General features: G+C 63.2%; 1 protein-coding gene across 1 annotated transcript; it reads left to right on the top strand.

The window, feature by feature from the left end:
* The first annotated feature begins 12,577 nt into the window (after positions 1–12,577).
* LOC122099993 (alanyl aminopeptidase, membrane) lies at positions 12,578–23,827 on the top strand. The gene is made up of 20 exons (XM_042670431.1): positions 12,578–13,240; positions 13,741–13,883; positions 14,014–14,153; positions 14,334–14,460; positions 14,587–14,741; positions 14,833–14,946; positions 15,113–15,256; positions 15,345–15,410; positions 15,494–15,559; positions 16,523–16,698; positions 16,880–16,956; positions 17,512–17,648; positions 17,758–17,813; positions 18,203–18,350; positions 20,115–20,206; positions 20,679–20,789; positions 20,877–21,044; positions 21,241–21,381; positions 22,054–22,135; positions 23,290–23,827. The coding sequence occupies exons 1-20, from the start codon at positions 12,633–12,635 to the stop codon at positions 23,440–23,442; spliced, it is 2,904 nt and encodes a 967-aa protein (XP_042526365.1). The 5' UTR covers positions 12,578–12,632; the 3' UTR covers positions 23,443–23,827.
* The last annotated feature ends 3,644 nt before the right edge of the window (positions 23,828–27,471 follow it).

Genomic DNA, 27,471 nt, shown 5'->3' on the forward strand with positions numbered 1-27,471 from the left:
CTGAGCACCCCACAAGCTGCACAGAAGGCAGCCTGCTTTCTGAGGGGGCCGGGCGCGCCCTGCACCCCGAGGCCGGTGGATGGCCAGCCCCGGTTCACCCTCACCCTCAGCAGAATTGCACCACCGCCCGCAGAAGAGACAGGCGGGGAAACGGCCCCGCAGCGGCCAGGCCTTTCCTGCTTCCCTTTTTCGCTTCAAAAAGGAAACTCGTTCCGTTAGTTCTAACTGTAAGAAAACCAGAGACTTCAGCTAAAGCCCCCCCCCCCCCCCAGCCGCCCCAGCCCTGGCTACGGCAGCCGGGGTCCAAGTCAAAGGCTAAAGAAGCAAGTTCCCACGTCGTTATCAAAACGGGGGCTTTCCTCAACGTGGCGCTCCATGCACCTGACCTTGGGGCCCGGCCTCAGCACTGACCCCTCGGCTCCACGTCCTGACCAGCGCATGCTGTCCACTCTGCTGCCTAAGCCCAGCCCCTGGCGGGCACTGGCCGCACGGTCCAGGCCGGTGCTCTGCATCGAGGGAGGGAGGGAGGGAGGGAGGGCCGGGTGTGGCCCGCAGAGGGTGGGGGAGGACAGAAGGGAGCAAGGCCACTACAGAGAGGGAGTATGTGCCCACCCCCAAGACGGCCCAGGGCATGGCCAGGGAGGACGCACAGGACTGCGGCCGGGGGAGAAACTTCTAGACCTGCAGAGGCTTGGGGACAGGGCTTCCATGCAGGAGAACTAAGAACCTCTGTCCCTCTCCCTCCTTGCCCTTCCCCTCCTCAGTCACCGTGGGCCTCCCCAGCTGGCCATTACAGCCTGCCTTCCCGCACCGGTCCCCTGCCCTGAGGGGAGCCCCAGTGCACGCCTGTCCCCTTGAGCTACTCGGGAGGCTGAGATCTGAGGATCATGGGTTGAAGCCAGGCTGGGAGGAAAGTCCATGAGACTTCAGTTAACTACAAAAAAAAAAAAAAAGCCAGAAGGGGAAGCATTCAGAAGGTGGAGGGGGGCCCCATCTGAGGCTTTCTGGGGAAAAGCGTGGCCTGCGTGGTAGAACTCACGCTGGCATGGGGGCTTGAACTCACACTGCTCTTAGCACTTGAGCCATGCCTCCAGTCCTGCTTCTTTGCTGGTTATTTAGCGCCTGGAGTCATGAGGACTTTCTTGCCCTGGCTGGCTTCTGGTGGTGACTGAGTCTCAGCGTGGCTGGAGTGGCTGGAATCACAGGTGTGAACACCTGTGGACCGCGTGGCTCAAGCTTTCCTGGCAACTGGATTGAACTGAGAAGCCGGGGCGGTGGGTAAAGCCTGTTGCTAGGTGTGTGTGTGTGTGAACAAAGAGAGTACTCTCCCTGAATATGGGGGGGAAGACAATGGGGACACCATCCCATGAGACTAAAAGGGGAAGCAAGAAGAGGAAGAGAGGGTACGGATGAGGCCCAGGTGAGGCCGGGCTCCACGCCCTCTGTGGCGCTGGGAACAGAAACCCCAGAGAGCCTTGAGCCAAGACCAACACTTCCTCCCGGAGCTGATTAGCTCAGGTATCAGGCCGCAGGACTAGAAAGTGACTAATGGGCCTCCAGGTGGTTTCGGGACAGGCCTGGCCTTCAGGGTGGTTTCGGGACAGGCCGGGTCAGGTCAGCCTGGCCCTGCCCAGAAAAGGGGAACATGGTGTCCTCAGTGTCCCTGGAGGCATGGGTGGCTGGGGGGGAGGGCAGTTCCTCACCTGAGAAGGGGAGGAAGGGTTGTAGGACCCCAATTCTCAACTCCTTTACCTTGTAGCTATGAATTCTCTCCCAACAACCTCCTGACCCTCCTAGTCCCCCAGTGACCCCTGGAGCCAGCCAGTCCTGCATGCCTCCCGTCTGGGAACTCGCTCGCTGACACCCTGGGGAGATGGGTCACAGTCTCAGGACCAACAAGGAACTAGCAGGGCAGCTTCACCGCCCAGCACGAGCCCAGCTCTGAGCTCAAAGATGACCCATGGTTTCAAGCGGAGACACGTGGGTGTGAGGTGGTGGCCAGGGCTGGCGTCCCTCCATTGTCCCCACACACACACCCAGCTGTGGCCAGGAGGGGCTGAGATCATCCCACAGATTGCAGATCACTGCCGAGGACAGCCGGGGACCTGGGCCAGGACGGGTGTGAGGTCAGGCCGCCCGCCCTGTGACTTCAGCCAGTCACCTGACGCCCCAGGCCCGAGCTCCCCCCCCCCCCCCAGGCCCTGGCATCCTCGTGAAGGTGCTGATACTTCCCACCATCTCCACACCAATGTCTTCCGGGGACCCCGTAGACCTGCCCTCCACTGGGGCTGAGGGGATTGTACGCCACGCCCGGCCGAGGCAGAGATGTGGCTTTGTGGCTGAGCACTGGGCCAATTTCCTGGCTGAACTCTCAAAGCAGCGCCAGGGGGCTGGGCCAGGGTCCTGAACGGCCCGGCCCCAGTGCCCTGTCAGACTCTGGAGGTGACCGCAGCTGTCCGCCGTGGGGACAGGGTGCCCAGAGAGCCCCAGAGCGCCCCGCTGCCCCCAGCCCGCCAGGTCCAGCCCACACGGTCCCTCACACAGTCCCCTTCCCACTTCCTGACTCCAAGAAAGTTTCCTGTAAAAGCAGCTCCTTGTGGTGATTTTCACCCCTCCTTTTTTGTTCCCTCCCCCCCAAAAAATGTGTTTTTAATCAATTTTATAATAAAATCCAAGCTGAATTCTTGAAAGCTGTAGCAATGGGAAATTATTTTTGCAAAGAAAAAACAAACAAAAAAACAGATCTCATAAGTGCTGAGCTGGTCCCCCCCAATCCTCCCGCCCCCCCCCCAGCCCCAGGCCTGTCTGCTAAGCACTCCAGACCTCCAAAAGCCCCCAGGTTGCTACCTTCCTGCTGAGCCCTTGCTCTGCTTGTCCCCAGGGGTTCTTCCAAAAACAAATCTGATCCTCTTCTCAAAGTTCACAGGGGCTCAGCGCCCCTAAACAGCCAAAAACACCTATCCCAGCCTTCAAAGCACTAACATGCTGCCAGAGACGGCCAGGTCTCATCTTCCATTATCCACAGCCCCGGCTTCTGCATGTGCTGCTGCTGCTGTTGGTCTAGGGCTAGTGTTAAGGAAAAACTGAGAATCCACAACCCCCAGAGTGAGGAGTTCCAGAACGATGGACGGAAGATGCAGACAGACCCTATGTTCATCGGGGGCTGACAGACACATAGACGGGGGTCCCCGACCCCCCAGGCAGGAATTGGAAGTGCAATGCTGAGCTAGACAGAGGAGGTAGACCTGGGCCTTCTGGGAGGCTAGCGTGCTTGACAGGAGACAGGACGCAGTCCGCACATGGGTGCCCAGCATGGGACACCTGCGTGGCTGACCTACAGGTGTGCTGTGTGTTGGGTCCATGGGAGCAAGCCGGCCGCAGACAGGCGTGAGCCCCCAGCACAGGCTACATGAGCCTTTTAAGAATACAAAGTGAGGCGAGGCGCTGGGGGCTCATGCCTGTAATCCTGGTTGCTCAGGAGGCTGAGATCCGAGGCTCCAAGTTCAAAGCCAGTCTGGGCAGGAAAGTCTGTGAGACTCTTCTCCAATGAACCACCCCCAAACTGGAAGTGAAGCTGGGGCTCAAGGTGATACAGCGTTAGCCTCGAACAAAAAACAAAGCTCGGGGACAGTGCGGAGGCCCTGAATTCAAGCCCCACAACTGGCAACAGCAAAAAACAAACCCCCACCAAGATTAAGTACCTGAACATGGCTCTTGTAGCCTGCTTTTATTACCGAATGGCCTCTCCTAGAGATGGTTCCATAAAGAGTGTTGTTATTTTTTTAATCCCTAACATTCCCTTACCAAATGAGCAAATACTAGATGATTTCTCTTCCGAGTGGATGTGTGAGTTATTCCCAGCCATAAGCACTAGTGCGCCAAAGCCTTCCGTGTCTGAGTCCCGGGTCACTCATGCACGAGTGCTTTGCGGAACAAGCTTCTGGAAGTCACCGGGGAGTGTGGTTCTGTGGGAGAAGCATTGCCACATTCGTTCTTCCTGGACTGTGTCTGTTGTGAACCAACGGGGGGGGGGGGGGGGGGGGGGAGGCGCCTTGCTCGGCCTTGCTGGGCTCTGCAGGGGCCGGAGCTTCTGCCGTTCTTAGCTTGTGCCACACCTTTGGCAGCTTCCTAGGCCCACCCGGATTTTAAGTGATGATTTGTGGTCCTGGGGTATGCACTCATAGCCTCCTGCTTACTAGGTGAGCCCTTTGAATTCTTTTTTTTTTCTCCAGTCCTGGGGCTTGGACTCAGGGCCTGGGTGATGTCTCTGAGCTGCTTTGGCTCCAGGCTAGCGCTCTACCACTTGAGCCACAGCTCCACTTCCAGCTTTGGGAGATAAGAGTCTCATAGACTTTCCTGCCGGGGCTTTGAACCACCATCCTCAGATCTCAGCCTCCTGAGTATCTGGGGCTGCCAGCCCCGCCCTTCCAACTCTTTCTTCCTGGACTCGGCCTTCCAAGCCTTTGCTTTTCCTCTCACCATTGGTGTGTGTGTGTGTGTGTGTGCACATGTATACTGATACAGGGACTTGAACTCAGGGCCTCATCATGCTCACTCTTCTTCCACTCAAGGTTGTCACGATACCACTTGAACCACAGCTCCACGTCTGGCTTTTTGCTGGGTAAGTGGTGCTGAGTCTCAGGCCTTCCTGCCTGGGCTGCTCCAAGCGGGAGCCTCGGATCTCGGCCTCCTGGGTAGCTAGGCTGGGTGGCCTCTGGCGCTCTCTGACCTCGGCTCTCTCTTTCTGTCTCTCTCTCTCTGACCTCCAGCTCTGCTCTGACCTCGGCTCTCTCTCTCTCTCTCTGACCTCGGCTCTCTCTCTCTGACCTCGGCTCTCTCTCTCTCTGACCTCGGCTCTCTCTCTCTCTCTCTGACCTCGGCTCTCTCTCTCTCTCTCTCTCTCTGACCTCAGCTCTCTCTCTCTGACCTCGGCTCTCTCTCTCTCTCTCTCTCTCTGACCTCAGCTCTCTCTCTCTGACCTCGGCTCTCTCTCTCTCTGACCTCGGCTCTCTCTCTCTCTCTCTCTCTCTGACCTCGGCTCTCTCGCTCTGACCTCGGCTCTCTCTCTCTCTCTCTGACCTCGGCTCTCTCTCGCTCTGACCTCGGCTCTCTCTCTCTCTCTCTGACCTCGGCTCTCTCTCTCTGACCTCGGCTCTCTCTCTCTCTCTCTGACCTCGGCTCTCTCTCTCTCTCTCTGACCTCGGCTCTCTCTCTCTCTGACCTCGGCTCTCTCTCTCTCTCTGACCTCGGCTCTCTCTCTCTGACCTCGGCTCTCTCTGACCTCGGCTCTCTCTGACCTCGGCTCTCTCTCTCTCTCTCTCTGACCTCGGCTCTCTCTCTCTCTCTGACCTCGGCTCTCTCTCTCTCTCTGACCTCGGCTCTCTCTCTCTCTGACCTCGGCTCTCTCTCTCTCTCTCTGACCTCGGCTCTCTCTCTCTCTGACCTCGGCTCTCTCTCTCTCTCTGACCTCGGCTCTCTCTCTCTCTGACCTCAGCTCTCTCTCTCTCTCTCTGACCTCGGCTCTCTCTCTCTCTGACCTCGGCTCTCTCTCTCTCTCTGACCTCGGCTCTCTCTCTCTGACCTCGGCTCTCTCTCTCTCTGACCTCAGCTCTCTCTCTCTGACCTCGGCTCTCTCTCTCTCTGACCTCGGCTCTCTCTCTCTCTCTCTCTCTCTGACCTCGGCTCTCTCTCTCTCTCTCGCTCTGACCTCGGCTCTCTCTCTCTCTCTCGCTCTGACCTCGGCTCTCTCTCTCTCTCTCTGACCTCGGCTCTCTCTCTCTCTGACCTCGGCTCTCTCTCTCGCTCTGACCTCGGCTCTCTCTCTCTCTGACCTCGGCTCTCTCTCTCTCTCTCTCTGACCTCGGCTCTCTCTCTCTCTGACCTCGGCTCTCTCTCTCTCTCTGACCTCGGCTCTCTCTCTCTCTGACCTCGGCTCTCTCTCTCTCTGACCTCGGCTCTCTCTCTCTCTGACCTCGGCTCTCTCTCTCTCTCTGACCTCGGCTCTCTCTCGCTCTGACCTCGGCTCTCTCTCTCTCTCTCTCTCTCTCTGACCTCGGCTCTCTCTCTCTCTGACCTCGGCTCTCTCTCTCTGACCTCGGCTCTCTCTCTCTGACCTCGGCTCTCTCTCTCTGACCTCGGCTCTCTCGCTCTGACCTCGGCTCTCTCTCTCTCTCTCTCTCTCTCTCTCTCTCTCTGACCTCGGCTCTCTCTCTCTCTCTCTGACCTCGGCTCTCTCTCTCGCTCTGACCTCCGTCTCTCCCGGGCCGGGCGGGGCTCGGGGTCCGGGGCAGCCGGTGACTGTGTCCCGAGTTCGAGCTCAGCGCCACCAAAAGTAACGGAGGGGCGGCGGGGACCCCGCAGATGCCGCCCAGATGTGCGGGCGGGCGGGGCGGGCTTCCCCCGGACGGCGGGGCGGGGCCGGGCGGGGCGGCCGAGGCCCGGACGGCGGGACGGCGGCGGCGGGGGCGGCGGGACCAGCGGTGAGACTGCGGGGTCGGCGGGGAGACTGCGGGGTCGGCGGTGAGACTGCGGGGTCGGCGGTGAGACTGCGGGGTCGGCGGGGCCGGGGGTCGGCGGGGAGACTGCGGGGTCGGCGGGGCCGGGGGTCGGCGGGGTCGGCGGGGCCGGGGGTCGGCGGTGAGACTGCGGGGTCGGCGGGGCCGGGGGTCGGCGGGGAGACTGCGGGGTCGGCGGGGCCGGGGGTCGGCGGGGTCGGCGGGGCCGGGGGTCGGCGGGGCGGGGCCGGGGGTCGGCGGGGCGGGGTCGGCGGGGTCGGCGGGGCCGGGGGTCGGCGGGGCCGGGGGTCGGCGGGGAGACTGCGGGGTCGGCGGGGCCGGGGGTCGGCGGGGTCGGCGGGGCCGGGGGTCGGCGGGGCGGGGCCGGGGGTCGGCGGGGCGGGGTCGGCGGGGTCGGCGGGGCCGGGGGTCGGCGGGGCCGGGGGTCGGCGGGGTCGGCGGGGCCGGGGGTCGGCGGGGTCGGCGGGGTCGGCGGGGCCGGGGGCCGGCGGGGCCGGGGGTCGGCGGGGTCGGCGGGGTCGGCGGGGTGGGGTCGGCGGGGCCGGGGGTCGGCGGGGTCGGCGGGGCCGGGGGTCGGCGGGGCCGGCGGGGCCGGGGGTCGGCGGGGTCGGCGGGGCCGGGGGTCGGCGGGGCGGGGTCGGCGGGGCCGGGGGTCGGCGGGGCCGGGGGTCGGCGGGGCCGGGGGTCGGCGGGGCCGGGGGTCGGCGGGGTCGGCGGGGTCGGCGGGGTCGGCGGGGCCGGGGGTCGGCGGGGCCGGGGGTCGGCGGGGCCGGGGGTCGGCGGGGCCGGGGGTCGGCGGGGTCGGCGGGGTCGGCGGGGCCGGCGGGGCCGGGGGTCGGCGGGGTCGGCGGGGTCGGCGGGGTCGGCGGGGTCGGCGGGGCCGGGGGTCGGCGGGGTCGGCGGGGTCGGCGGGGTCGGCGGGGCCGGGGGCCGGCGGGGCCGGGGGTCGGCGGGGTCGGCGGGGTCGGCGGGGTCGGCGGGGTCGGCGGGGCCGGGGGTCGGCGGGGTCGGCGGGGTCGGCGGGGTCGGCGGGGCCGGGGGCCGGCGGGGCCGGGGGTCGGCGGGGTCGGCGGGGTCGGCGGGGTCGGCGGGGTCGGCGGGGCCGGGGGTCGGCGGGGCCGGGGGTCGGCGGGGTCGGCGGGGCCGGGGGTCGGCGGGGTCGGCGGGGCCGGGGGCCGGCGGGGCCGGGGGTCGGCGGGGCGGGGTCGGCGGGGCGGGGTCGGCGGGGTCGGCGGGGCCGGGGGTCGGCGGGGTCGGCGGGGCGGGGCGGCGGCGCGCGGCCCCCGGCCGTTGGGAGCGTGGTGCGGGGTGCGGGGCGCGGGGTCCCGGCCCGCGCCGCGTGCGGGAGCCACCATCTGCCGCCGACGCCCCTTCCCGCATGGGTAAACTGAGGCCGGGGACGGGCGCGGCGGCTCCGGGGTCTCCGCAGGGCGGGGGGGGGGGGCTGAGCCCAGAGGAGCGGGGTCCCCACATCCCCGGCCCCGCAGCCCAGGACCCCGCAGCCCCATTCCCACAGCCAGGTGGGCGTCGTCCTGGGGTTGTTTGGGGCTCCGGGGTCTCCTCTGGGGGCGGCCGGCCTGGGGCTCCGGGGTCTCCTCTGGGGGTGGCCGGCCAGCCTGGGGGCTCCTCCGGGGTCTCCTCTGGAGGTGGCCGGCCTGGGGCTCCGGGGTCCCCTCTGGGGGTGGCCGGCCTGGGGCTCCGGGGTCCCCTCTGGAGGTGGCCGGCCTGGGGCTCCGGGGTCTCCTCTGGGGGTGGCCAGCTGGCCTGGGGGCTCCAGGGTCCCCTCTGGTGGTGGCCGGTTCTGGGGCCCCAGGCCGTGCTCCAGGGTGTCTGGGGACAGGCGGTGGGCCTCATGGGGCCCTGATGGTGCCTTTGGTGGTGGGGGCAGCAGGAGCTGGGGGCTGGGGGATCACTGGGCAGCGCCCCTCGCCCACCGCCCGGGGACCCAGGTCCCTGTGGGGTGCAGGGGACCCAGCAGGAGGCCCGGGTGCTAGAACCGCAGGGCTGGGTGGAAATCTGAGCCCCTGGGGGCTGGGGGCATGAAGTGGCCTGGCCCGGCTCCCCCCTGTGGCAGCTCCTGGCGGTCCCCACCAACAGGTGTCAGACACCTCCCCAATTCCCCCCAGCTCCTGGCTGCGTCTGAGGGGAGAGGGGGCCCCTGCAAGCGGGGCCAGGCCCCTCAGGGAGTTGTAGAACCTGGGGTGGACCCGTGTGGCCCCTGCTGGTCGCTCGGCCTCTCTGTTCCGGCCGGGGATGCCTGTTCCTTAGGGAGAGAGGCTGTGTGAAGCAGGATCGCTCCTAGTCCTTCCCACCCCCCCAGCCCGCCATTGCCAAGGCCAGCTTCCCGTGGGCCTGTGTGGTTCTCACGGGAGCGCAGAGGAAGCGCCCTGGGGGCCGGGCCGGGCTGGGCCGCCGCAGCTGCTGCCGAGGAGGACTCAGCTGGTCCAGCCGCCCGCCTGCCCCGACACTGCCCGGCCCTGGATCGCCGGCGCCTCACGGAGGCCAGGCCCGCGCCTGCACACCCTTACCAGCTCCTATTTTCCAGTCACGGGGCGTCAGGTCAGAGCCTGGGCACTGTCCCACAGCTCTCTCCAGGGCCAGTGCTCTACCACATTGAGCCACAGCCCCACTTGCGGTTTTTGAGTGATTAGTTGGATATTAGAATCTCACAGGGATTTTACTGCCTGGGCTGGCTTTGAACCCTGATCCTCAGATCTCAGCCTCCTGAGTCGCTGGGATGACAGGTGTGAGCACCGGCGCCTGGCTCCATACCGGCTCCTTGCTGTGCTGTTTCCTAGTCTCAGTTTAGAATTGCTTGCTTTCTTTTTTTTTTTTCTTTTTGTTGGTCGTGGGGCCTGAACTCTGGGCCTGGGCGCTGTCCCTCAGCTCTTCAGCTCAAGGCTAGTGCTCCACCACTTGAGCCACAGCGCCACTTCCCAGCTTTTTTTCTTTTTGCTTATGTGGTGCTGAGGAATCGAACCCAGGGCCTCAGGCATGCAAGGCAAGTGCTCTACCACTGAGCCACCTTCCCAGCCCCTGAATTGCTTGCTTTCTGAAGGGAAATACCAGCAGCTTAACCTGAGGTGCATGTGTGTGTGTGTGTGTGGGGGGGGGATCTCTGCTCCCATCCCCGGAAACAGGGGAGAGCCAGCTGCTCGCTCCCTGGCCCCAGATTGGGGGGGCTCCCAGGTGAACCTCCCCATCAGGAAAAGGTATCAGGAAAAGGAGAACTGAACACACCCACCCCAGAGGCTTCTGGCTCAGTGGGGTGGAGAAGTAGAGCAGTGGTTGGGTAACGTGTGTGAAGGTGGTGTGTGTGAAGGTGGTGTGTGTGTGCTGTGTGTGTGTGTGAAGGTGGTGTGTGTGTGCTGTGTGTATGTGTGTGAAGGTGCTGTGTGTGTGAGGTGGTGTGTGCGTGTGCTGTGTGTGTGTGAAGGTGGTGTGTGTGTGTAGGTGGTATGTGTGTGCAGGTGCTGTGTGTGTGCTGTGTGTGTGTGCGCTGTGTGTGTGTGTGTGTGTGTGAGAAGGTGCTGTGTGTGTGAAGGTGGTGTGTGTGTGTGTGTGTGGAGGTGCTGTGTGTGTGTGTGTGTGTGTGAAGGTGCTGTGTGTGTGAAGGTGCTGTGTGTGTGTGTGTGTGAAGGTGCTGTGTGTGTGTGTGTGAAGGTGCTGTGTGTGTGTGTGTGAAGGTGGTGTGTGTGTGAAGGTGGTGTGTGTGTGGAGGTGCTGTGTGTGTGTGTGTGTGAAGGTGCTGTGTGTGTGTGTGTGTGTGTGAAGGTGCTGTGTGTGTGAAGGTGCTGTGTGTGTGTGTGTGTGTGAAGGTGCTGTGTGTGTGAAGGTGCTGTGTGTGTGTGTGTGTGTGTGTGTGTGAAGGTGGTGTGTGTGTGAAGGTGGTGTGTGTGTGGAGGTGCTGTGTGTGTGTGTGTGTGTGAAGGTGCTGTGTGTGTGTGTGTGTGTGTGTGAAGGTGCTGTGTGTGTGAAGGTGCTGTGTGTGTGTGTGTGTGTGTGTGTGAAGGTGGTGTGTGTGTGAAGGTGGTGTGTGTGTGAAGGTGGTGTGTGTGTGGAGGTGCTGTGTGTGTGTGTGTGTGTGAAGGTGCTGTGTGTGTGTGTGTGTGTGAAGGTGCTGTGTGTGTGTGTGTGTGTGAAGGTGCTGTGTGTGTGAAGGTGCTGTGTGTGTGTGTGTGTGTGTGTGTGAAGGTGCTGTGTGTGTGAAGGTGCTGTGTGTGTGTGTGTGTGTGTGAAGGTGCTGTGTGTGTGAAGGTGCTGTGTGTGTGTGTGTGAAGGTGCTGTGTGTGTGAAGGTGCTGTGTGTGTGTGTGTGTGTGTGTGAAGGTGCTGTGTGTGCGCTCTGGGAGCCCGGGCGGGTCCCGCTGGAAGGCTGTCCCGGGACTGACACACTGGGCACAGTGCTAGCTCCTTTCACCGTGTGCCCACGCTGCTGCTGCTCCATGAGCGTAGGTTGCCACTACTGTGTGCTTGGTGCTCTGTGGTAGGTGCTTATTTTAGATACTGTGTGCTAGGTGCTTGTTCTAGGTACTGTGTGCTAGGTGCTATGTGGTATGTGCTGTGTGCTAGGTACTGCCCTGCTGTGAAGTAAGGCCAACACAAAGATGGCCTTTGGGGAAGGGCTGAGCGTGGTTCAGCTGTGAACAGCGATCTGGGAAGCAGAGCCGGGAGAGAGCTGCCACGCACAAGGCAGTAGCATGCGAGCTGGGTTTTGAAGCACGAGTAGGAGTTGGGGAGGGGCTGGGGGAAGGAAAGGCATTTGTGGTAGAGGAAACAGGAGGCCTTGGGGAAATGCTGGCAGCTCGGGACCACAGTGGAATGCGGGAAGAGGAAAGGCCAGAGGGTCGAGCTCACAGATGGCCTTGCGGCTGAAGCCAGAGCTCAGTTGGGTCCCAGAGCAGCGGGGGTCTGGGATCGGGTGGGGGGGGGTGGTCTCACCCCCTCGCCAGCCGATGGGGCAGCCAGCACCCGACTGGGGTGGAGAGCCGGGCGGTCCGTCCTGGTGTCCCCAGAGGGAGCGTGGGGCAGCACGAAGCGCAGGTCCTTCTCAGAGTCCGGCCGGCTGGGCCGTGGTCTGCGTCCAAAGCAAACAGGAAGAGCCGGCGGTGGGCCGGGCAGGCCTCGCTCTTTGTTTGGAGACAGATTAGGCCACGCAGACTTGTGGGTCCTTGTGCTGCAGCGGTGGAGGGCCTCGGCCCGGCGTGGAGGGGACTGGAGCCATTCCTCTATCTCTTGGCTGTGCCAGCTGGGGGGTCCGGACCCTGGCTTCCCAGGGTGCTCCTTGGCCAGTAGGTGGGGTCGGGTTCGGGGGACTTAGCTCACTTGGTCTGGAAAGTGGACATTCCAGGGCTCCCCAAAAGACCCGTGCTCGCCCCCACGCTCCTCTTCCCCCACCCCCGTCCTTTGTGCAGTGGTTTAGCAAAACAAAACCCTAATTAAAGCAAGACAGCAAGGCGAAGGGGGGGGCAGGGGCCTGGCTGAAGTGGACCCCTTCTCCACTCAAACAGCGGGCTGAGGGGAGGCCGCGGCGTTTGGCCGGAGGGAGGAACGGGACGGAGGAACTGTCCAAAAGACCGGGAGGGAGCTGGGATCTGGGGGGCTGTGTGTCTTGTTCCTGAGGAGCCCCTGGCCCCCTTTCCAGGATTCCCATGAGAACCAGCAATCAAGCACAATTCTGACCCCCAGCCGGACCTGGCCTCCACCCTGCGCCGAGCGAGCGTGTCCCACCTCTCACTCCTGGGAAGTCCTTCCCCGAGTCTAGCCTCAGTTCTGCTGCTACCACTGGCACCATCTCTGTTCCCAGGTGGATTGATCCATGCTGCCTGGCTGCTTGCTCCCTCTCTCCCCCAGCCCTCAGCCTATAGCCCCCTCCCCATTCCTCCCGCCTCCTGCTTTCCTGTAACCGGGCGCTATTTGCTTCCACCAGGCACACCACTTGGGAGCCGGAGCTGGGCAGAGCGGCCCCTGCCTGGCGGGGCTGGACCGTGACCTTCGCCTGTGCCAGCCCTGGTTAATTTTTGCCCAGGGTAACGGGAGCGGCGGCGCCCCTCCTCCTCCTCCCGCATATAAGCCGGGGCCGCGGCTGCCCCAATCTGGTCTCCCGCCCAGCCCCGCCATGGCCAAGGGCTTCTACATTTCCAAGTCCCTGGGCCTCCTGGGCCTGCTGCTGGGCGTGGCCGCGCTGTGCACCATCGTGGCGCTGTCGGTGGTGTACGCGCAGGAGAAGAACAGGAACAATGCGCAGGGCGCCCCGGGGCCCACGGCCCCCCCCACCCCCCCCACCGAGCCCGGGGCCACCACCCCGGACCTGAGCAAGCCCTGGAACCGGTACCGCCTGCCCGCCTCCCTGGTACCCGACTCCTACCAGGTGACCCTGAGGCCCTACCTCACCCCCAACAGCCAGGGCCTGTACGTCTTCGTGGGCTCGAGCACCGTGCGCTTCACCTGCCTGGAAGCCACCAACCTCATCCTGATCCACAGCAAGAAGCTCAACTACACCCTGCAGCAGGGCCACCGGGTGCTGGTGCGGGCCGTGGATGGCTCTCCCAACCCCGCCATCGAGCGCACCGAGCTGGTGGAGCGCACCGAGTACCTGGTGGTGCACCTGAGGGAGCCGCTGAGGGCCGGCCTGCAGTACGAGATGGACAGCGTGTTCCAGGGGGAGCTGGCCGACGACCTGGCTGGCTTCTACCGCAGCGAGTACATGGAAGGGGACGTCAAGAAGTGAGTGGAGGGGCCTGAGCAACAGCGGCTCGGGGGACGGAGCCCGGGCCCTGAGTTCAAGCCCCGGGACCGGCCAAAAAAAGGAAAAGGAGTTTATGGGGATGAAGGCTGGAGGCTGGAGGCTGAGCCGCAGCCGGGAGGTGGGGGACTTTGAAGGCTGGAGGCTGGAGGCTGAGCTGCAGCCGGGAGGTGGGGGACTTTGAAGGCTGGAGGCTGGAGGCTGGAGGCTGAGCCGCAGCCGGGAGGTGGGGGACTTTGAACCTCTCCAGCTGGTGCCTGGTCCGTGCTTCCATCCACACCTGCCGTCACCAGCCGCCAGGGAGACAGACTGGGAGTCGTGGCCGGCAGGCGCCCGTGGCAGGGGGTTTTAGAAAGATGGTAGAGGCTCAGAGGGGAGCTGGGCCCGGATCTCAGCCCATACAGGGGTGGGGAGGCTGGGGCCCCGGGCCTGGATCTCTGCCCCCCCCCCCCCGCGTCTTCTGACGCTCTGGTCTGCACAGAGTCGTGGCCACCACGCAGATGCAGGCCGCGGACGCCCGCAAGTCCTTCCCCTGCTTCGACGAGCCCGCCATGAAGGCCACGTTCAACATCACCCTCATCCACCCCAAGGACTACGTGGCGCTGTCTAACATGCTGCCCAGAGGTGAGTGGCTGCGCCCCGGGGCCATGCGGCCAGGGGACGGGAGGGGGGGGAACGGCGGGGGGGGGGGCGGGCGGGGGCACCCCGGGCTGGGGAGCCTGGCAGCTCACCCGCCTGTCTGCCACCTGCCCAGTTCCCACCTACTCCTACCCGGACGACGCTGCCTGGAGCGTCACGGAGTTCAACACCACCCCCAAGATGTCCACCTACCTGCTGGCCTACATCGTCAGCGAGTTCCACCACATACAGGCGCTCTCCCCCAACAACGTCTTGGTAGGAGGCAGGGATGTGGGGATGTGGGGAGCGGAAGCCACCCGCAGCCCCGCAGCCCGGCAAACGGGAGGGGCGCTCTCCAGCTGCCGCCCTGCCGCTCGGCCCACCTTTGGGTTCCCAGAGGGCCTCCGGCCTCCAGGTCTGCATCCTCCTCCCCGACCGCCTCCACCCATCTTGTAGATCCGGATCTGGGCTCGGCCAAGCGCCATAGCCAAGGGCCACGGCGATTACGCCCTGAATGTGACCGGCCCCATCCTCAACTTCTTCGCCAACCACTACAACACCTCGTACCCCCTGGAAAAGTCTGGTGAGCGAGAGGCCGGAGGCCGGGGAGCAGGGGAGTGGTGAAGGGAGGGAAGGGGAGGGGGGCCCTGCCCGCGTGGGGCCTCCCGTCCGGGCCGAGCGGGCGCCCGCCAACGCCCGGCCTCTGCAGACCAGATCGGCCTGCCCGACTTCAACGCGGGCGCCATGGAGAACTGGGGGCTGGTGACGTACCGCGAGAACGCGCTGCTCTTCGACTCGCAGTCCTCGTCCATCGGGAACAAGGAGCGCGTGGTCACCGTCATCGCGCACGAGCTGGCGCACCAGGTGGGTCCTGTGGGAGGGGGTGTGGGGGTGTGGGGGCGTGGGGGCGGTGGGGGGCGGCGTAGCGAGGCGCTCTGCTCCCGCTGCCCCGCAGTGGTTTGGCAACCTGGTCACCGTGGGCTGGTGGAATGACCTGTGGCTGAACGAGGGCTTTGCCTCTTACGTGGAGTACCTGGGCGCCGACTACGCTGAGCCCACCTGGAACCTGGTGAGGAGCGGGGGGGGCGGGGGAGGGGCCGCCCTGGGCCGGTGCCCTGACCCCGGCGGCGCCCTGACCCCGGCGGCGCCCTGACCCCGGCGGCACCCTGACCCCGGCGGTGCCCTGACCCCGGCGGTGCCCTGACCCGGGCGGCGGCGGGGGGGGGCATCTGCAGAAGGATCTCATCGTGCTGAATGATGTGTACCGCGTGATGGCCGTGGACGCCCTGGCCTCCTCCCACCCGCTGTCCTCCCCCGCCGACGAGGTCAACACGCCCGCCCAGATCAGCGAGCTCTTCGACTCCATCACCTACAGCAAGGTGAAGCCCCTGCCCCCCACAAGAGGGAGGAGATCCCCCCACACCCCTGCTGCTCAGCCCGCTGAGCCCTCTCCCACCCCTGCCGCAGGGCGCCTCGGTCCTCAGGATGCTGTCCAGCTTCCTCACTGAAAACCTCTTCAAACAGGGCCTGGCGGTGAGCACCCCGCCCCCAGCCGGCCTGCCCAGCCCCTCCCCCAGGCCTGGGACCCCCCCCCCCTCACCCCCCACTCTCCACAGTCCTACCTCCAGGCCTTCAAGTACAACAGCACCGACTACCTGCACCTGTGGGAGCACCTGCAGAAGGTGAGCCAGGCCAGCGCCCCGCGCCCGGGCAGCTGCTGGGCCTTGAACTCAGGCCCTCACTCTCCCCCAGCCCCTTTTTGCTCAAGGCTGGGGCTGTGGCGCTCCTGCTGGGTCACTGGAAACGAGATGGGAGGGACCCTAGGGCTGTCTGCCTGCGCAGGCTTTGCACTCAGCCCGGGGGGGGGGGGGGGGGGGGGCGGGCTTGGCAGGCCTCATGGCGGACCCTGCTTTGGGGCAGGGCCCTCCCCTGCAGTCCACCTCGGGTCGTGGTCCTGGGCCCGTCCCCCCTCCCCCAGGACTGTGGGGCCAGCTGTTAGACCGCGTCAGCACTTGGAGTGCCCTGTGCCCCACGGCCCCTCCCGGGACATCCTGGCACCCTAGACACAAACTCTGACCCTCCATCCTGCCCCGCCCACATTCCTGCTCCTTGTGGGGTGCCACAGGCCCATCCGGGCTGAGCCCACGCCCTCCCCACAGGGGCTCCCCTCCCCTTGCCAGCCTCCTCCACCTGGGGCAAAGTCCTCGCCCGCCCCAGGATCCCCCAACACCCCTCCCCCTCCCTTCCCCCTCCCCATGGGCTCTCATGGCGCATTCCCCTGTGCTTTGCATCATTGGCTTTTTCATTTTAATTAATTACATTTTGCCAGTCCTGGGGCTTGAACTCAGGGCCTGGACACTGTCCCTGAGCTCCTTTTGCTCAAGGCGATCACTGTACCACTTGAGCCACAGCGCCACTTCCAGCTTTTTCTGTGTATGTGGTACTGCCGTGTCAGACAGGGGCAGACGGTGCTGGACAGGGGCAGACCCCATTAGACAGGGGCAGACTGCCGGACAAGGGCCCCGTCTGTCACCTTTAACTTGGATGGCACCCGGGGGCAGAGGCTGGAGTCCACAGAGGGGGTCCTGGGGGAGGGGCGGGGATGGCTGTCCCCACACCCACGCTGCCCCTCGTTCTGTGCCCAGGCTGTGAACAGCCAGCAGGAAATCCAGCTCCCGGCCAGCGTGGGCACCATCATGGATCGCTGGATCCTGCAGATGGGCTTCCCGGTGATCACGGTGAACACAGAGACCGGGGACATCTCCCAGCAGCACTTCCTCCTGGACCCTGAGTCCAACGTCACCCGGCCCTCAAACTTCAGGTGAGCAGATGGGGTCGCTGCGGCCCGTGTCCCGGGCGGGGCGGGGGGGCACTGGGGCGGCCTCCGGCCCACTGCGGTCAGTGAGGGGCGGTCACTTCCTCCGGGGCCGGCAGCCTGGGCTGCTGGGTGCTGGCTGGGAACCGGGCCAGGCGCGGCAGCCGCCTCTCACGCGTGTCCGCAGCTACCTGTGGATCGTGCCGATCACGTCTCTCAGGAACGGCGCCGAGCAGGACAGTTACTGGCTGAAGGAAGAAAAAGGTAATCCCGGCCTTCCCCGGTGGGCAAGGCGCCCGGCCGCTCCTGGCCCTTCGCCCTGATCCGGAGGCCTCGGCGGGGCATAGCGAGGGTTGCATCTGGTTGAACAAATGTCCGCTTTGCCGCTGCCCGGCTGCGCAGTGTTGGTCATGTTACATCCCCCTCTGGTCTCCATTTCCTCATCTATAAGGTAGAGCTAAGGGCAGTATCTACTCTGCGGGGTTGTGTGAGGACTGAGGAGAGAATTGACATAAAAACCTGAACCAGTGCCTGCCGTCTCGCAGGCACGGCCCTGTTCAGCCGGCCGCTGAGCACGCCGGGCCCAGGTGAGCTGCGTAGAGCAGGGCAGCGGCCGAAGCCCGCCCCGCCCTCCTGCATGCGGGCTGGGCGCAGGGCAGGGGCTGGGGAGGAGGGGAGGCGAGCTGGCTGGCAGAGGCAGGGGAGGCCGAGGCAGGGGTCAGGCAGCCAGGCCGGGGGGGGGGGGCTGGGAGGGGACAGGGAGGGGACGGGGCCCCCCTCCCCCGCGGGACCCCACCCAGCGCCCATCTTGCCCTGCAGCCCAGAACCAGCTGTTCAAAACCAGTGCGGCCAACGAGTGGGTCCTGCTGAACCTGAACGTGACCGGCTACTACCAGGTCAACTACGACGAGGGCAACTGGAAGAAGATCCAGACCCAGCTGCAGACCGACCTGTCGGTGGGTGGGCTGTCGGTGGGTGGGCTGCCGTGGCCGGGCCTGCCGTGGCCGGGCTGCCGCGTCTGCCGTGGCTGCTACCCGACCAGGTCACACTCTCTGCCTCTTCTAGGCCATCCCTGTCATCAATCGGGCGCAGATCATCAACGATGCCTTCAATCTGGCCAGGTGAGCCCCTCCCCTCGCTGTGTGTGTGTGTGTGTGTGTGTGTGTGTGTGTGTGTGGAGCCCCCTGACGGTTGGCCCAGGACAGCCTCCTGTCTACCATGTGTGCATGGAAGGGGTCCAGCACCTAATGTGGTGCTGGGAGCCGCGCAACCCACAGACCTGGGCAGGGGAGGAACGGGGGGGGGGGGGCGGCAGGGCGCCAAGTGAGGAGCGAGGACTTGTCCTTCTAGGGTGGCAGCCAGGCACCCTCCGCTCGGCCCTCCCGGAGAGCCGGCCTCTTCCTCTTGCGGCAGGCAGGGGACCCGGGACGGAGGGGCGGCCCTGAAGGCCGGCTGGGGCCTCGGCCTGTGGCTGGACTGGGGGTGCTCTAGCTCTCCTGTGTGTCCCCAGTGCCCGCAGGGTCCCCGTCACGCTGGCGCTGGACAACACCCTCTTCCTGTACCAGGAGAGAGAGTACATGCCGTGGGAGGCCGCGCTGAGCAGCCTCAACTACTTCAAGCTCATGTTTGACCGCTCCGAGGTCTACGGCCCCATGAAGGTAGGACGCTGGCCCCAGACGGCCCCGGCCGCCAGGGACGGGGCGGGGGGATGCACCCAAGAGCAGGCAGCACAAGCGAGGCCAAAAGGGGAACGTGTAGCAAGGCGCCGGTTGAAAGAGGAGCATCAGCAGGCACAGCTCATTGGAAATAAGAATCTTGTGGAGGGCTGGGAAGGTGGCTCAGTGGTAGAGTGCTTGCCTTGCATGCATGAGGCCCTGGGTTTCATTCCTCAGCACCACATAGGAAGAAAAAGTGGGAAGTGTGCTGTGGCTCAAGTGGTAGAGCGCTAGCCTACAGCTGAAGAGCTGAGGGACAGCGCCCAGGCCCAGAGTTCAGATCCCACAACCGGACCCCCCCAATAAAACAAAAGAATCTTGTGGACTTGCCTGCCCAGGCAGGCTTTGAACTGCGCTCCTCAGGCCTCAGCCTCCTGAGTTGCTAGGATGACAGGCGTGAGCCACCACGCCCTGCTCTCAAGTTTTAAGGCTCAAGCGTTCATGAGAATGAGTTTCCTGGTTAGACATCTAAAATGTCTGTCACTTTGAGAGCTAAGCTGCGTTTAGAAGTTTCTAGATTGGGGGCTAAGAATGTGACTTAGCCGTAGACTGCTTGCCCTGCACGCATGAAGCCCTGGGTTTGATTCCTCAGCACCACATATACAGACAAAGCTGGAAGTGATACTGTGGCTCAAGTGGCAGGTAGAGTGCTAGCCTCGAGCAAAAGAAGCTCCAGGACAGTGCCCAGGCCCCGAGTTCATGCCCAGGATTGGCAAATAATAATAATAACAACAACCACAACCATCCCTCTGCCGACATCAGACTTCCCTACAAAGCCCAGGCCCTTTCTTCTTTCTAGAATGTGACCAGTTTCTCCTGCTTCCAGACTCTCCTGGGAACGTCAGTGGGCCTCGGTCTGGGTCTCTTCAATCCAGACACGGGTGCCTTTGGGGATGAGAACATTTCCATGCGCCTTCTCTGAACCCGCTTCCCTTTCTGCTTCCTGGTTGTCTCTTTCTAGAAGCACCGGTAGCTCCTGGCCCGGGCCCTGTTGCTCTCTTGTCTGTTTCCAGCTCGACGTCTTTATTCCGCCCACAGGCCGGAGCCCCCAGCTTTGCACACGGCTCTCCCCTAGAGCAGTTTTAATCTCTCCTATTTTGCATTTCTGAGTGCTCTCGAGTCCGGTGACTTGCGCAATGTCTCCTTGTTGTTTTTGCAGGCTTCTCGGGTTTTCTTTCTCTTCCTCCAAGTTTTCTGTTTGTCTTGGTCTCCCTTCAAGTACAAGGCTGTTGGGGCCTGAAAGTGAAAAAAAAAAAAAAAAAGCTGTTGGCTCTTCTAGAATATTCTAGAACCCCACAGTTCAATTCAGGTTAGCACAGCCGAACTCGAGGATGTCATGCGGCCCTGTGGAGTGTTCCATATTTTAAAACTCTCTCACATTGTAGGGTGACCTGGTAGGCAAGAAATTCTTCACTGGGGATCCTTAAAAGCTAAGGGGTCAGTGGTAGAGCATGTGCTCAGCATGTGCGAAGGCCCGGGGTTGCACCCTAGCTCCAAAGGGAAAAATTGACCACTTTGTATTTTCTCCAGAAAATATGTAATGAGACCAGTGGGCCCATTTCTGGGGGTCAGATTGGGAAAGGGAATTGGGGGTACCGCCGGTTCCCTTGAACTTCAGTCTTCCTGATCTACCTCCTAAGCAGTTGGGATCACAGGCATGAGCCAGCCTGGCAGGAGGCTGAAGCTGCCCACGTGTTCTTTCCCCAGAATTACCTGAGGAAGCAGGTCACTCCGCTTTACCACTACTTCAAAAACCTCACCGGCAACTGGACCCAGCGCCCGGCCACCCTCATGGAGCAGTGAGTTAGATGCAGCGGGGGAGGGGGAGCGCCCCAAAGTCTCCCCATGGCTCCTGGCTCCTGACTCAGGGGGGCCCAGGAGGCAGAAAGTGCAGGCGCAGGGGCTCTGGGCCAGGCAGGGCCGGTTGTCCTTGGATTCGACGTTCCCTAGCCTCCCACATGCTGGGACTGCCGGTGCGCACATCCCCACCCACTTCATTGTACAAGCCTGCACACCACGCCCCGGCCAGCTGGCAGCCATACAGCCTCCAGCCATGCTGGGGTGGACCCTGTGAGGACCCCGCGGGGCTCCTGGGCTCCTCCAAAGATCTGGAAGCTCAGTCAGGCCAAAGCATGAAGGAGAGAGAGAGAGGAGAGAGGGAGAGACCCAGAAGGTCCGGTCGCCCAGGGCACAGGTCTGAGGCTGTGTGTGAAGAGTAAGACACTGGCTGAGTCTGGGCCGGACTTGCCAACCGCGTGGCTCCCCGGGCAGGTACAACGAGGTCAACGCCATCAGCACGGCCTGCTCCAACGGGCTCCCCGAGTGCAAAGACCTGGTGTCCTCGCTTTTCAAGCAGTGGATGGACAACCCCAGCCAAAACCCGTGAGTGTCTCCCATGCTGCCCTGGGCCTGGCCCTCCCCTCCCCCCCCCCCCCAGCAGCTGCTTCACCCGGCCCCCTCCCGCCCCAGCATCCACCCCAACCTGCGCTCCACCGTGTACTGCAACGCCATCGCGCAGGGCGGGGAGGTGGAGTGGAACTTCGCCTGGGAGCAGTTCCGCAACGCCACCCTGGTGAACGAGGCCGACAAGCTCCGCGCCGCCCTGGCCTGCAGCAACCAGGTGTGGATCCTGAACAGGTGAGGAGCCGAGCCCCGCCCCGCAGGCCCCTCCCTCGACGTCCTCCCCGCTCCGCACACCCATTGCCTGGTGCGGCCACACACCTGGTGTGGCCAGGGCCCCCCCCCTTAGGTGTGCAGAGGGTGGGGTGCGGGGGGGTGCGGGCGCCCGCCCACCGTGTGTCCCCGGAGGGTCACCAGGCCGGCCCCCCCACAGGTACCTGAGCTACACCCTGAACCCTGACTACATTCGGAAGCAGGACGCTACCTCCACCATCAACAGCATCGCCAGCAATGTGGTCGGGCAGACTCTGGTCTGGGACTTCGTCCAGAGCAACTGGAAGAAGCTGTTTGAGGAGTGAGTTGGAGGAGGGGAGGGGGCAGCTGGCCCGCCAGGAAGTGGGGGTGGGAGCCAGGGCAGGCTGGAGGAGGGGAGGGGGAGGAGCCAGGGCAGGCTGGAGGAGGGGAGGGGGAGGAGCCAGGGCAGGCTGGAGGAGGGGAGGGGGAGGAGCCAGGCCAGGCTGGAGGAGGGGAGGGGGAGGAGCCAGGCCAGGCTGGAGGAGGGGAGGGGGAGGAGCCAGGGCAGGCTGGAGGAGGGGAGGGGGAGGAGCCAGGGCAGGCTGGAGGAGGGGAGGGGGAGGAGCCAGGGCCAGGCTGGAGGAGGGGAGGGGGAGGAGCCAGGGCAGGCTGGAGGAGGGGAGGGGGAGGAGCCAGGGCAGGCTGGAGGAGGGGAGGGGGAGGAGCCAGGGCAGGCTGGAGGAGGGAAGGGGGAGGAGCCAGGCCAGGCTGGAGGAGGGGAGGGGGAGGAGCCAGGGCCAGGCTGGAGGAGGGGAGGGGGAGGAGCCAGGGCAGGCTGGAGGAGGGGAGGGGGAGGAGCCAGGGCAGGCTGGAGGAGGAGAGGGGGAGGAGCCAGGCCAGGCTGGTGCCCAGTGCCCCGCGTGCCTGGGACTGTGCAGGACGAGGATGGGCACTCTGCCTCGCCCCCCCCCCCCCCCCCACTCGGGACTCACCCCCTTCCCCCACCCTGCAGTTATGGCGGCGGCTCTTTCTCCTTCGCCAACCTCATTCAGGCGGTGACCAGACGCTTCTCCACCGAGTACGAACTCCAGCAGGTAAGCAGCAGAGCCTGGCTGAGAGGCGCCGCTGTCCCCCAGGCTGCCCCATCCCCACTTCCTGGGCACAGGTCATCCCGCCTCCCTCACCAAGCAGCTGGATTACGTGTCCAGTTCTGTTTCTTAAAAATCCAGGTAGGAACCGGGCACTGTGGCTCACGCCTGTCATCCTAGCTACTCAGGAGGCTGAGATCTGAGGATCACGGTTCAAAGCCAGCCCGGGCAGGAAAGGCCGTGAGACTCATCTCCAACAAAATACTCAGAAAACCAGAAGTGGCGCTGTGGCTCAAGTGTTAGAGCACTCGCTGCAAGCTGAAGGGCTCAGGGACAGCGCCCAGGCCCAGAGTTCAAGTCCCACGACTGACAGATGAGGTAGAATTCAAGCACCACAAAACTCAATATGTTAAGTGCTTTTTGATATGTTTACAATATTGTCTGTATGCCCACTGCCACTAAGTCCAGAATATTCTTACCGTAATGAACAGAATCCTCAATCAATCACCAGAGTGGCAGATTTTCTGCTATCTGAATCAAGAGAGTTTGATTTCTTCCTTTCTGGGTTGCCTTTTCTTCCATTTTCTGACCTACTTTGCCCTGGCTAGAACCTCTAGGCTTTCTATCTAAAGCCCCCTCCCCCCTCAAAAGCCGATTATCTATGCCAGCAACTGGGTCATTGGGTGGTGGGCATTTCTACCAGGTTGCAGTTCGCAGAGGCTTCTAGCAGCTTCCGTGGGGCCTCTGGAGTGCGCCCCTCCGCCTGTCTTGGCTGCGGGGAGATTAGACTTCAGTTAATAAAAAGTTGCATAAGGAAGGCCGGGGCACCTGCTCCAGCCGAATTCTGCTGAGGCTGTAGCCTTGCAATCTGGGGTGCTTGGGGCCTTGTCCCCCTGTCCTCCTGGGGAGAGACGTGACCCCATCCCAGGCCTGCAAGTGCCCATGGGAAGTGGGAGACTCTCCCCTCCCTGTCCCCTCCCTCTCCCTCCTCTTTCCCTCCCTCCCCCTGTTCTCCCTTTCCCTTTTCCTATCTCCTTTCCCCTCCCTCTTCCCCCTTCCCTCCTCCCTCCTTTCTCTTCCTTCCCTCCTCCTCTCCCCTCCCTCTCCTCTTCCTCCCCCCTCCCCCAGCCCAGGGCTGAGACTCTTTGTCTGGCCGACAGCTGGAGAAGTTCAAGATGGACAACATGGACACGGGCTTCGGTTCGGGCACCCGGGCTCTGGAGCAGGCCTTGGAGAAGACGAAAGCCAACATCAAGTGGGTGAAGGAGAACAAGGACCCGGTGCTCAGTTGGTTCACGGCCAACAGCCAGTAGTTTAGCCTCCCTTTGTCAAGTCACCAGGCAAGGGCAGAGCCTCGCAAAGCCGCGGCCTGCCCCTCAAGGGTAGCCTTCAGGCCCGAGGCCCTCCCGAGGCCTCGCGCTCCCCACCCCCAGTCCCTCCCCTCCCAGCCACTGCCCTTCACGAGACCTCACCCCTGGCCCCGGTCTGTCCCCCACGCCCGCCCCGGGCTGGGGGCTGAGCTCAGGGACCCCCAGCTCCAGGGCCAAGTGAACAGAAATCCTTGGTGGACAGCGGCGGCCTTGCGGGGGCTCGCCCCTCGCCTCTCCGTGAGGACCCCAAACCCAAGGAATCCATGGCACACCAGATCTGTATATTTTTTTTTCTAAGTAAAAATGTAAATAAAGAATTTGTAGATGAGCCTCGAGTCTCAGTCCTGCAGCCGGAGCTGGAGCCCGAGCAGGTAGGCAGCAATCAGACGCCCGGGATATGTGGATGCACTGGGGGGAGTCTGGGACCCCAGAGAGGAGAGGCGGAGGTGCCGGCCTGCTGCTGAGATTCATAGCCACTCAACCTCCATCTTGCACAAGAGAAACTGAGGAAAAGAAGACTCTTCCTCAAGTGACCAGGAAGTTTCTGAGGAGACATCAGAAAGGCCGGCCGCGGGGAGACAGCGCCTCAGATCATCTGGGTACAGACAGGGGCTTCGGGGTTAAGTCGGTTTGGGGCAGGGTAGACGGGCGTGGCCTGGCTGGTCATCTCTGGGTGCTGGTTTTGGGGGTTCCAGGGAATGAGTATGGCTGGTTTCACTGGAGGGGGGTGCATCTGGCTCCATGCAATGACAGCTCTTGGTTCAAGGCACAGCCTGGTCCTTCGAGGTAATTGTTCTCTTTGGGGGAGCTGTGTCCTGCAGGGCTCTGCGGGGTCTTTGGGCCTTTGTCATAAAGGAGATCCTGTGCCCAGATAAGGATCCCCAAAGACCACCAAGTTGCCGATTCCAGTGCAAGCCCAAGAGAGTCAGAGCCGTTGATTGGAAGCTGGAGCCTGGACTCACCTCCATCAGAGCCCAACCCTTCAGTTAACAGGGTTTTATAGGGTATAGGGTTGAGCTAAGGGGGTTCCTAGCTTGGCAGTTACATGATTGGTTGACATTGAGTGAGCGAATTTTGTAACAGTCTTACTGGCCAGCGTGTGCAGGCTAAGCGGCTAAGCAGCAAACTATGTTAGCTACGCTAGGGCAGTTACGGGCGGAACGTTATTGGGACATTTCATAGTTTTTCCAGGAACCCAGTTCTTACTTTCGGTAAAGGCCTTCACAGTGCAGTCTAAGTCCAGAATGGCTGTACTTTGGCTAAGGCCTCTCCGTGCCATCCTTCCGGAAACCAGGGAGGGAATGGCTTCGAACAAAGGACAGAGAAACACAGAATGGAGGCAGAGTTGCCAGGCAGGAACAGAGTAGTCTCTATCAGCAGGCTGAGATCTGAGGATTCACAGTTCAAAGGCAGCCCGGGCAGGAAAGTCCCGGTATGACTTACCTCCAATGAACCACCAGAAAACTGGAAGTGGAGCTGTGGCTCAGAGTGGTTAGAGTGCTAGTCCTGAGCAAAAGTGCTTAGGGACAGCACTACCCAGGCCCTGAGTTCAAGCCCCACAACTAACCAAAACACACAAAAAAGTGGGAGAAGAGCTTTAGCCTTGGGGGCTGAGCACATCTGGTGACAGCTCCTGGGAATTCATCTCCCTAGATCCAGTCCACTGGGCAGTCGTGGCCAGGCACAAGTCCTAAATTAGAGACTTCCAGGTTCCCGCTCAGGTCCCCAACTCCTGTTTCCCAATACCTGAGGCCACACTTCTGATGGAGGCTGGAGGGGGGCTGGGTACTGGGGTGTCCAGGAGGTGACCTGGCCAGAGGCGGGGGACAGGTAAGGGCGTGGTGTCTCCCCAAGGTGGTGAGGGCAGGTTCTGCAGGGCAGTGGAAGCCCTTCCCCTACAGGAGGGATGGGAGTGGGTGCTATCAGTGCCTGGTCCCACCCTTCTCCATGCTGTGTGCACTGGGGTCCTGAGCTGTGCTTTTCCAGGTCATGGGGAGGGCATGTGGAATCTGGGCTCAGGAAATGAGGGTGCACCCTGCCTATCACGCGGGGTGGCTGAGAAGTCTGCACTCCAGGAACGCACTACACATACACACACACACACACACACACACATGCACACACTTACACACGGTATTTCTCCATGCCCTGGGTAATCCCAAGCTTGACGGCAGCAAATTGGAGGTAACCGACAGCAGCAAGGGTGGGTGGGCACCCCGCAGGCATGTTGGGTTCTGGTTCTAGACGATGCCCAGCTGCTGTTGGGGGGACAGGACTGTGGAGTGGGTTTGTGACTCTGGGCATCTGCATACTTAGCCTGGGAGGGCGGCCTGACACTAGGGAGCAGGGCCTGAACAACTTCTGTCCCACATCCTCCTCCTCCTCCTCCCAGCCTGCTGCCTCCCCTCCTCTCCCCTCCCAGGTGAGAAGCAACCCCATCTTCTCCACCATTTGCACCTCAAAGGCCCCAGATTAAGTCCCCGGGTACTGCCCAGCCCAAGCTTCCTGTCGCCAGGGCCCAGCGGCCTCGGCTGGCACTTGACTGAGATCTAGCTGGGGGAGGGGCCTGCCTCTCCCTCCCCGTCTGAGTCCACGGAGGCTCCGCGCTGGGGGCTGCGGGAAGAGTCTTCATCCTTTGTGCCTGGCACCGCCATCTGATGCTAAGTGACCACTGTCTAGCTCTGCTTTGCAAGCTCTTGTTTATTGCCGTCCTGGGATGGAACTTGGGTGCAGGCAGGTTAAGCTAGGGTTTCCTCTGTGTGTGTGTGCGCACACACACACACGCATGTGCCAGTCCTGAAGCTTGTACTCAGGGCCTGGGCGCTGTCCTTTATGTTGCTCTACTCTAGCGTAAGCCACAGTGCTGCTTCCAGCTTTTTAGCAGTTAATTGGAGATGAGTCAGCCAGGGTGGCTTTGAACATCAAAGATCTCAGTTTCCAGTTTCCTGAGTAGTAGTGTTGGGCCACTAGCTAACGAGGCTGGTGTTCTATCACTGAGCTATACCGCCAGCCCAGCCCTACCTCCGTGTTACAAATGAGGAAACTGAGGCACAGGAGGGTGAGTCACAACTCTTAGCTGCCATGCCCCAGCTGAGCGAAGCCAAGCCCATCCTTTATCTGGAGCTGGTGGAGGTGGGGTCAGTTATACTCTAGTAGAGGCTGCCGGCCTTCCTAGGCTGCAGGAAACTCTCCCCCCCCCCCCAACCCCAGGGAGACCCAGCACCAAGGCCTGCGGGAAGAGGACCCGCTGAGCTCATCCAGCAGAAACGGCCCAGAGGTTACTCGTTTTAGGGTCAGAGCCATGGCTTTCTGGTTTTCCCAGACTCTCAGCAGATGAGACCATGCCATACCACACCACACCACATCACACCGCACCACGCCACGCCACACCACGCCACGCCACATCGCACCACGCCACGCCACACCACGCCACGCCACGCCACATCGCACCACGCCACGCCACGCCGCGCCACATCGCACCACGCCACGCCACGCCACACCACATCACATCGCACCGCACCACACCATGCCACGCCACGCGCCACGCCACACCACGCCACGCCACATCACATCGCACCACACCACGCCACGCCACGCCACACCACGCCACGCCACATCACATCGCACCACGCAACGCCACGCCACGCCACGCCACACATCACATCGCACCACACCACACCACGCCACGCCACGCCACACCACACTGCACCGCACCACGCCACGCCACGCCACATCGCACCACGCCACATCGCACAGCACCACACCACGCCACGCCACACCACGCCACATCGCACCACGCCACGCCACGCCACGCCACACCACATCGCACCACGCCACGCCACGCCACATCGCACCACACCACGCCACGCCACGCCACACCACATCGCACAGCACCACACCACGCCACGCCACGCCACACCGCACTGCACCGCACCACGCCACGCTACATCGCACCACGCCACATCGCACAGC

Source organism: Dipodomys spectabilis, unplaced genomic scaffold, assembly GCF_019054845.1.
Source record: "Dipodomys spectabilis isolate Male_0828 unplaced genomic scaffold, ASM1905484v1 ptg000552l, whole genome shotgun sequence".
In the NCBI taxonomy this organism is placed as follows: Eukaryota; Metazoa; Chordata; class Mammalia; order Rodentia; family Heteromyidae; genus Dipodomys; species Dipodomys spectabilis.

Coding starts and splice junctions, on each gene's coding strand:
- LOC122099993 (XM_042670431.1), top strand. CDS start 12,633: ATGGCCAAGGGCTTCTACATTTCCAAGTCCCTGGGCCTCCTGGGCCTG. Junction 15,257..15,344: donor ACTCCATCACCTACAGCAAG/GTGAAGCCCCTG, acceptor CCCCTGCCGCAG/GGCGCCTCGGTCCTCAGGAT. Junction 16,699..16,879: donor ACCCGGCCCTCAAACTTCAG/GTGAGCAGATGG, acceptor GCGTGTCCGCAG/CTACCTGTGGATCGTGCCGA.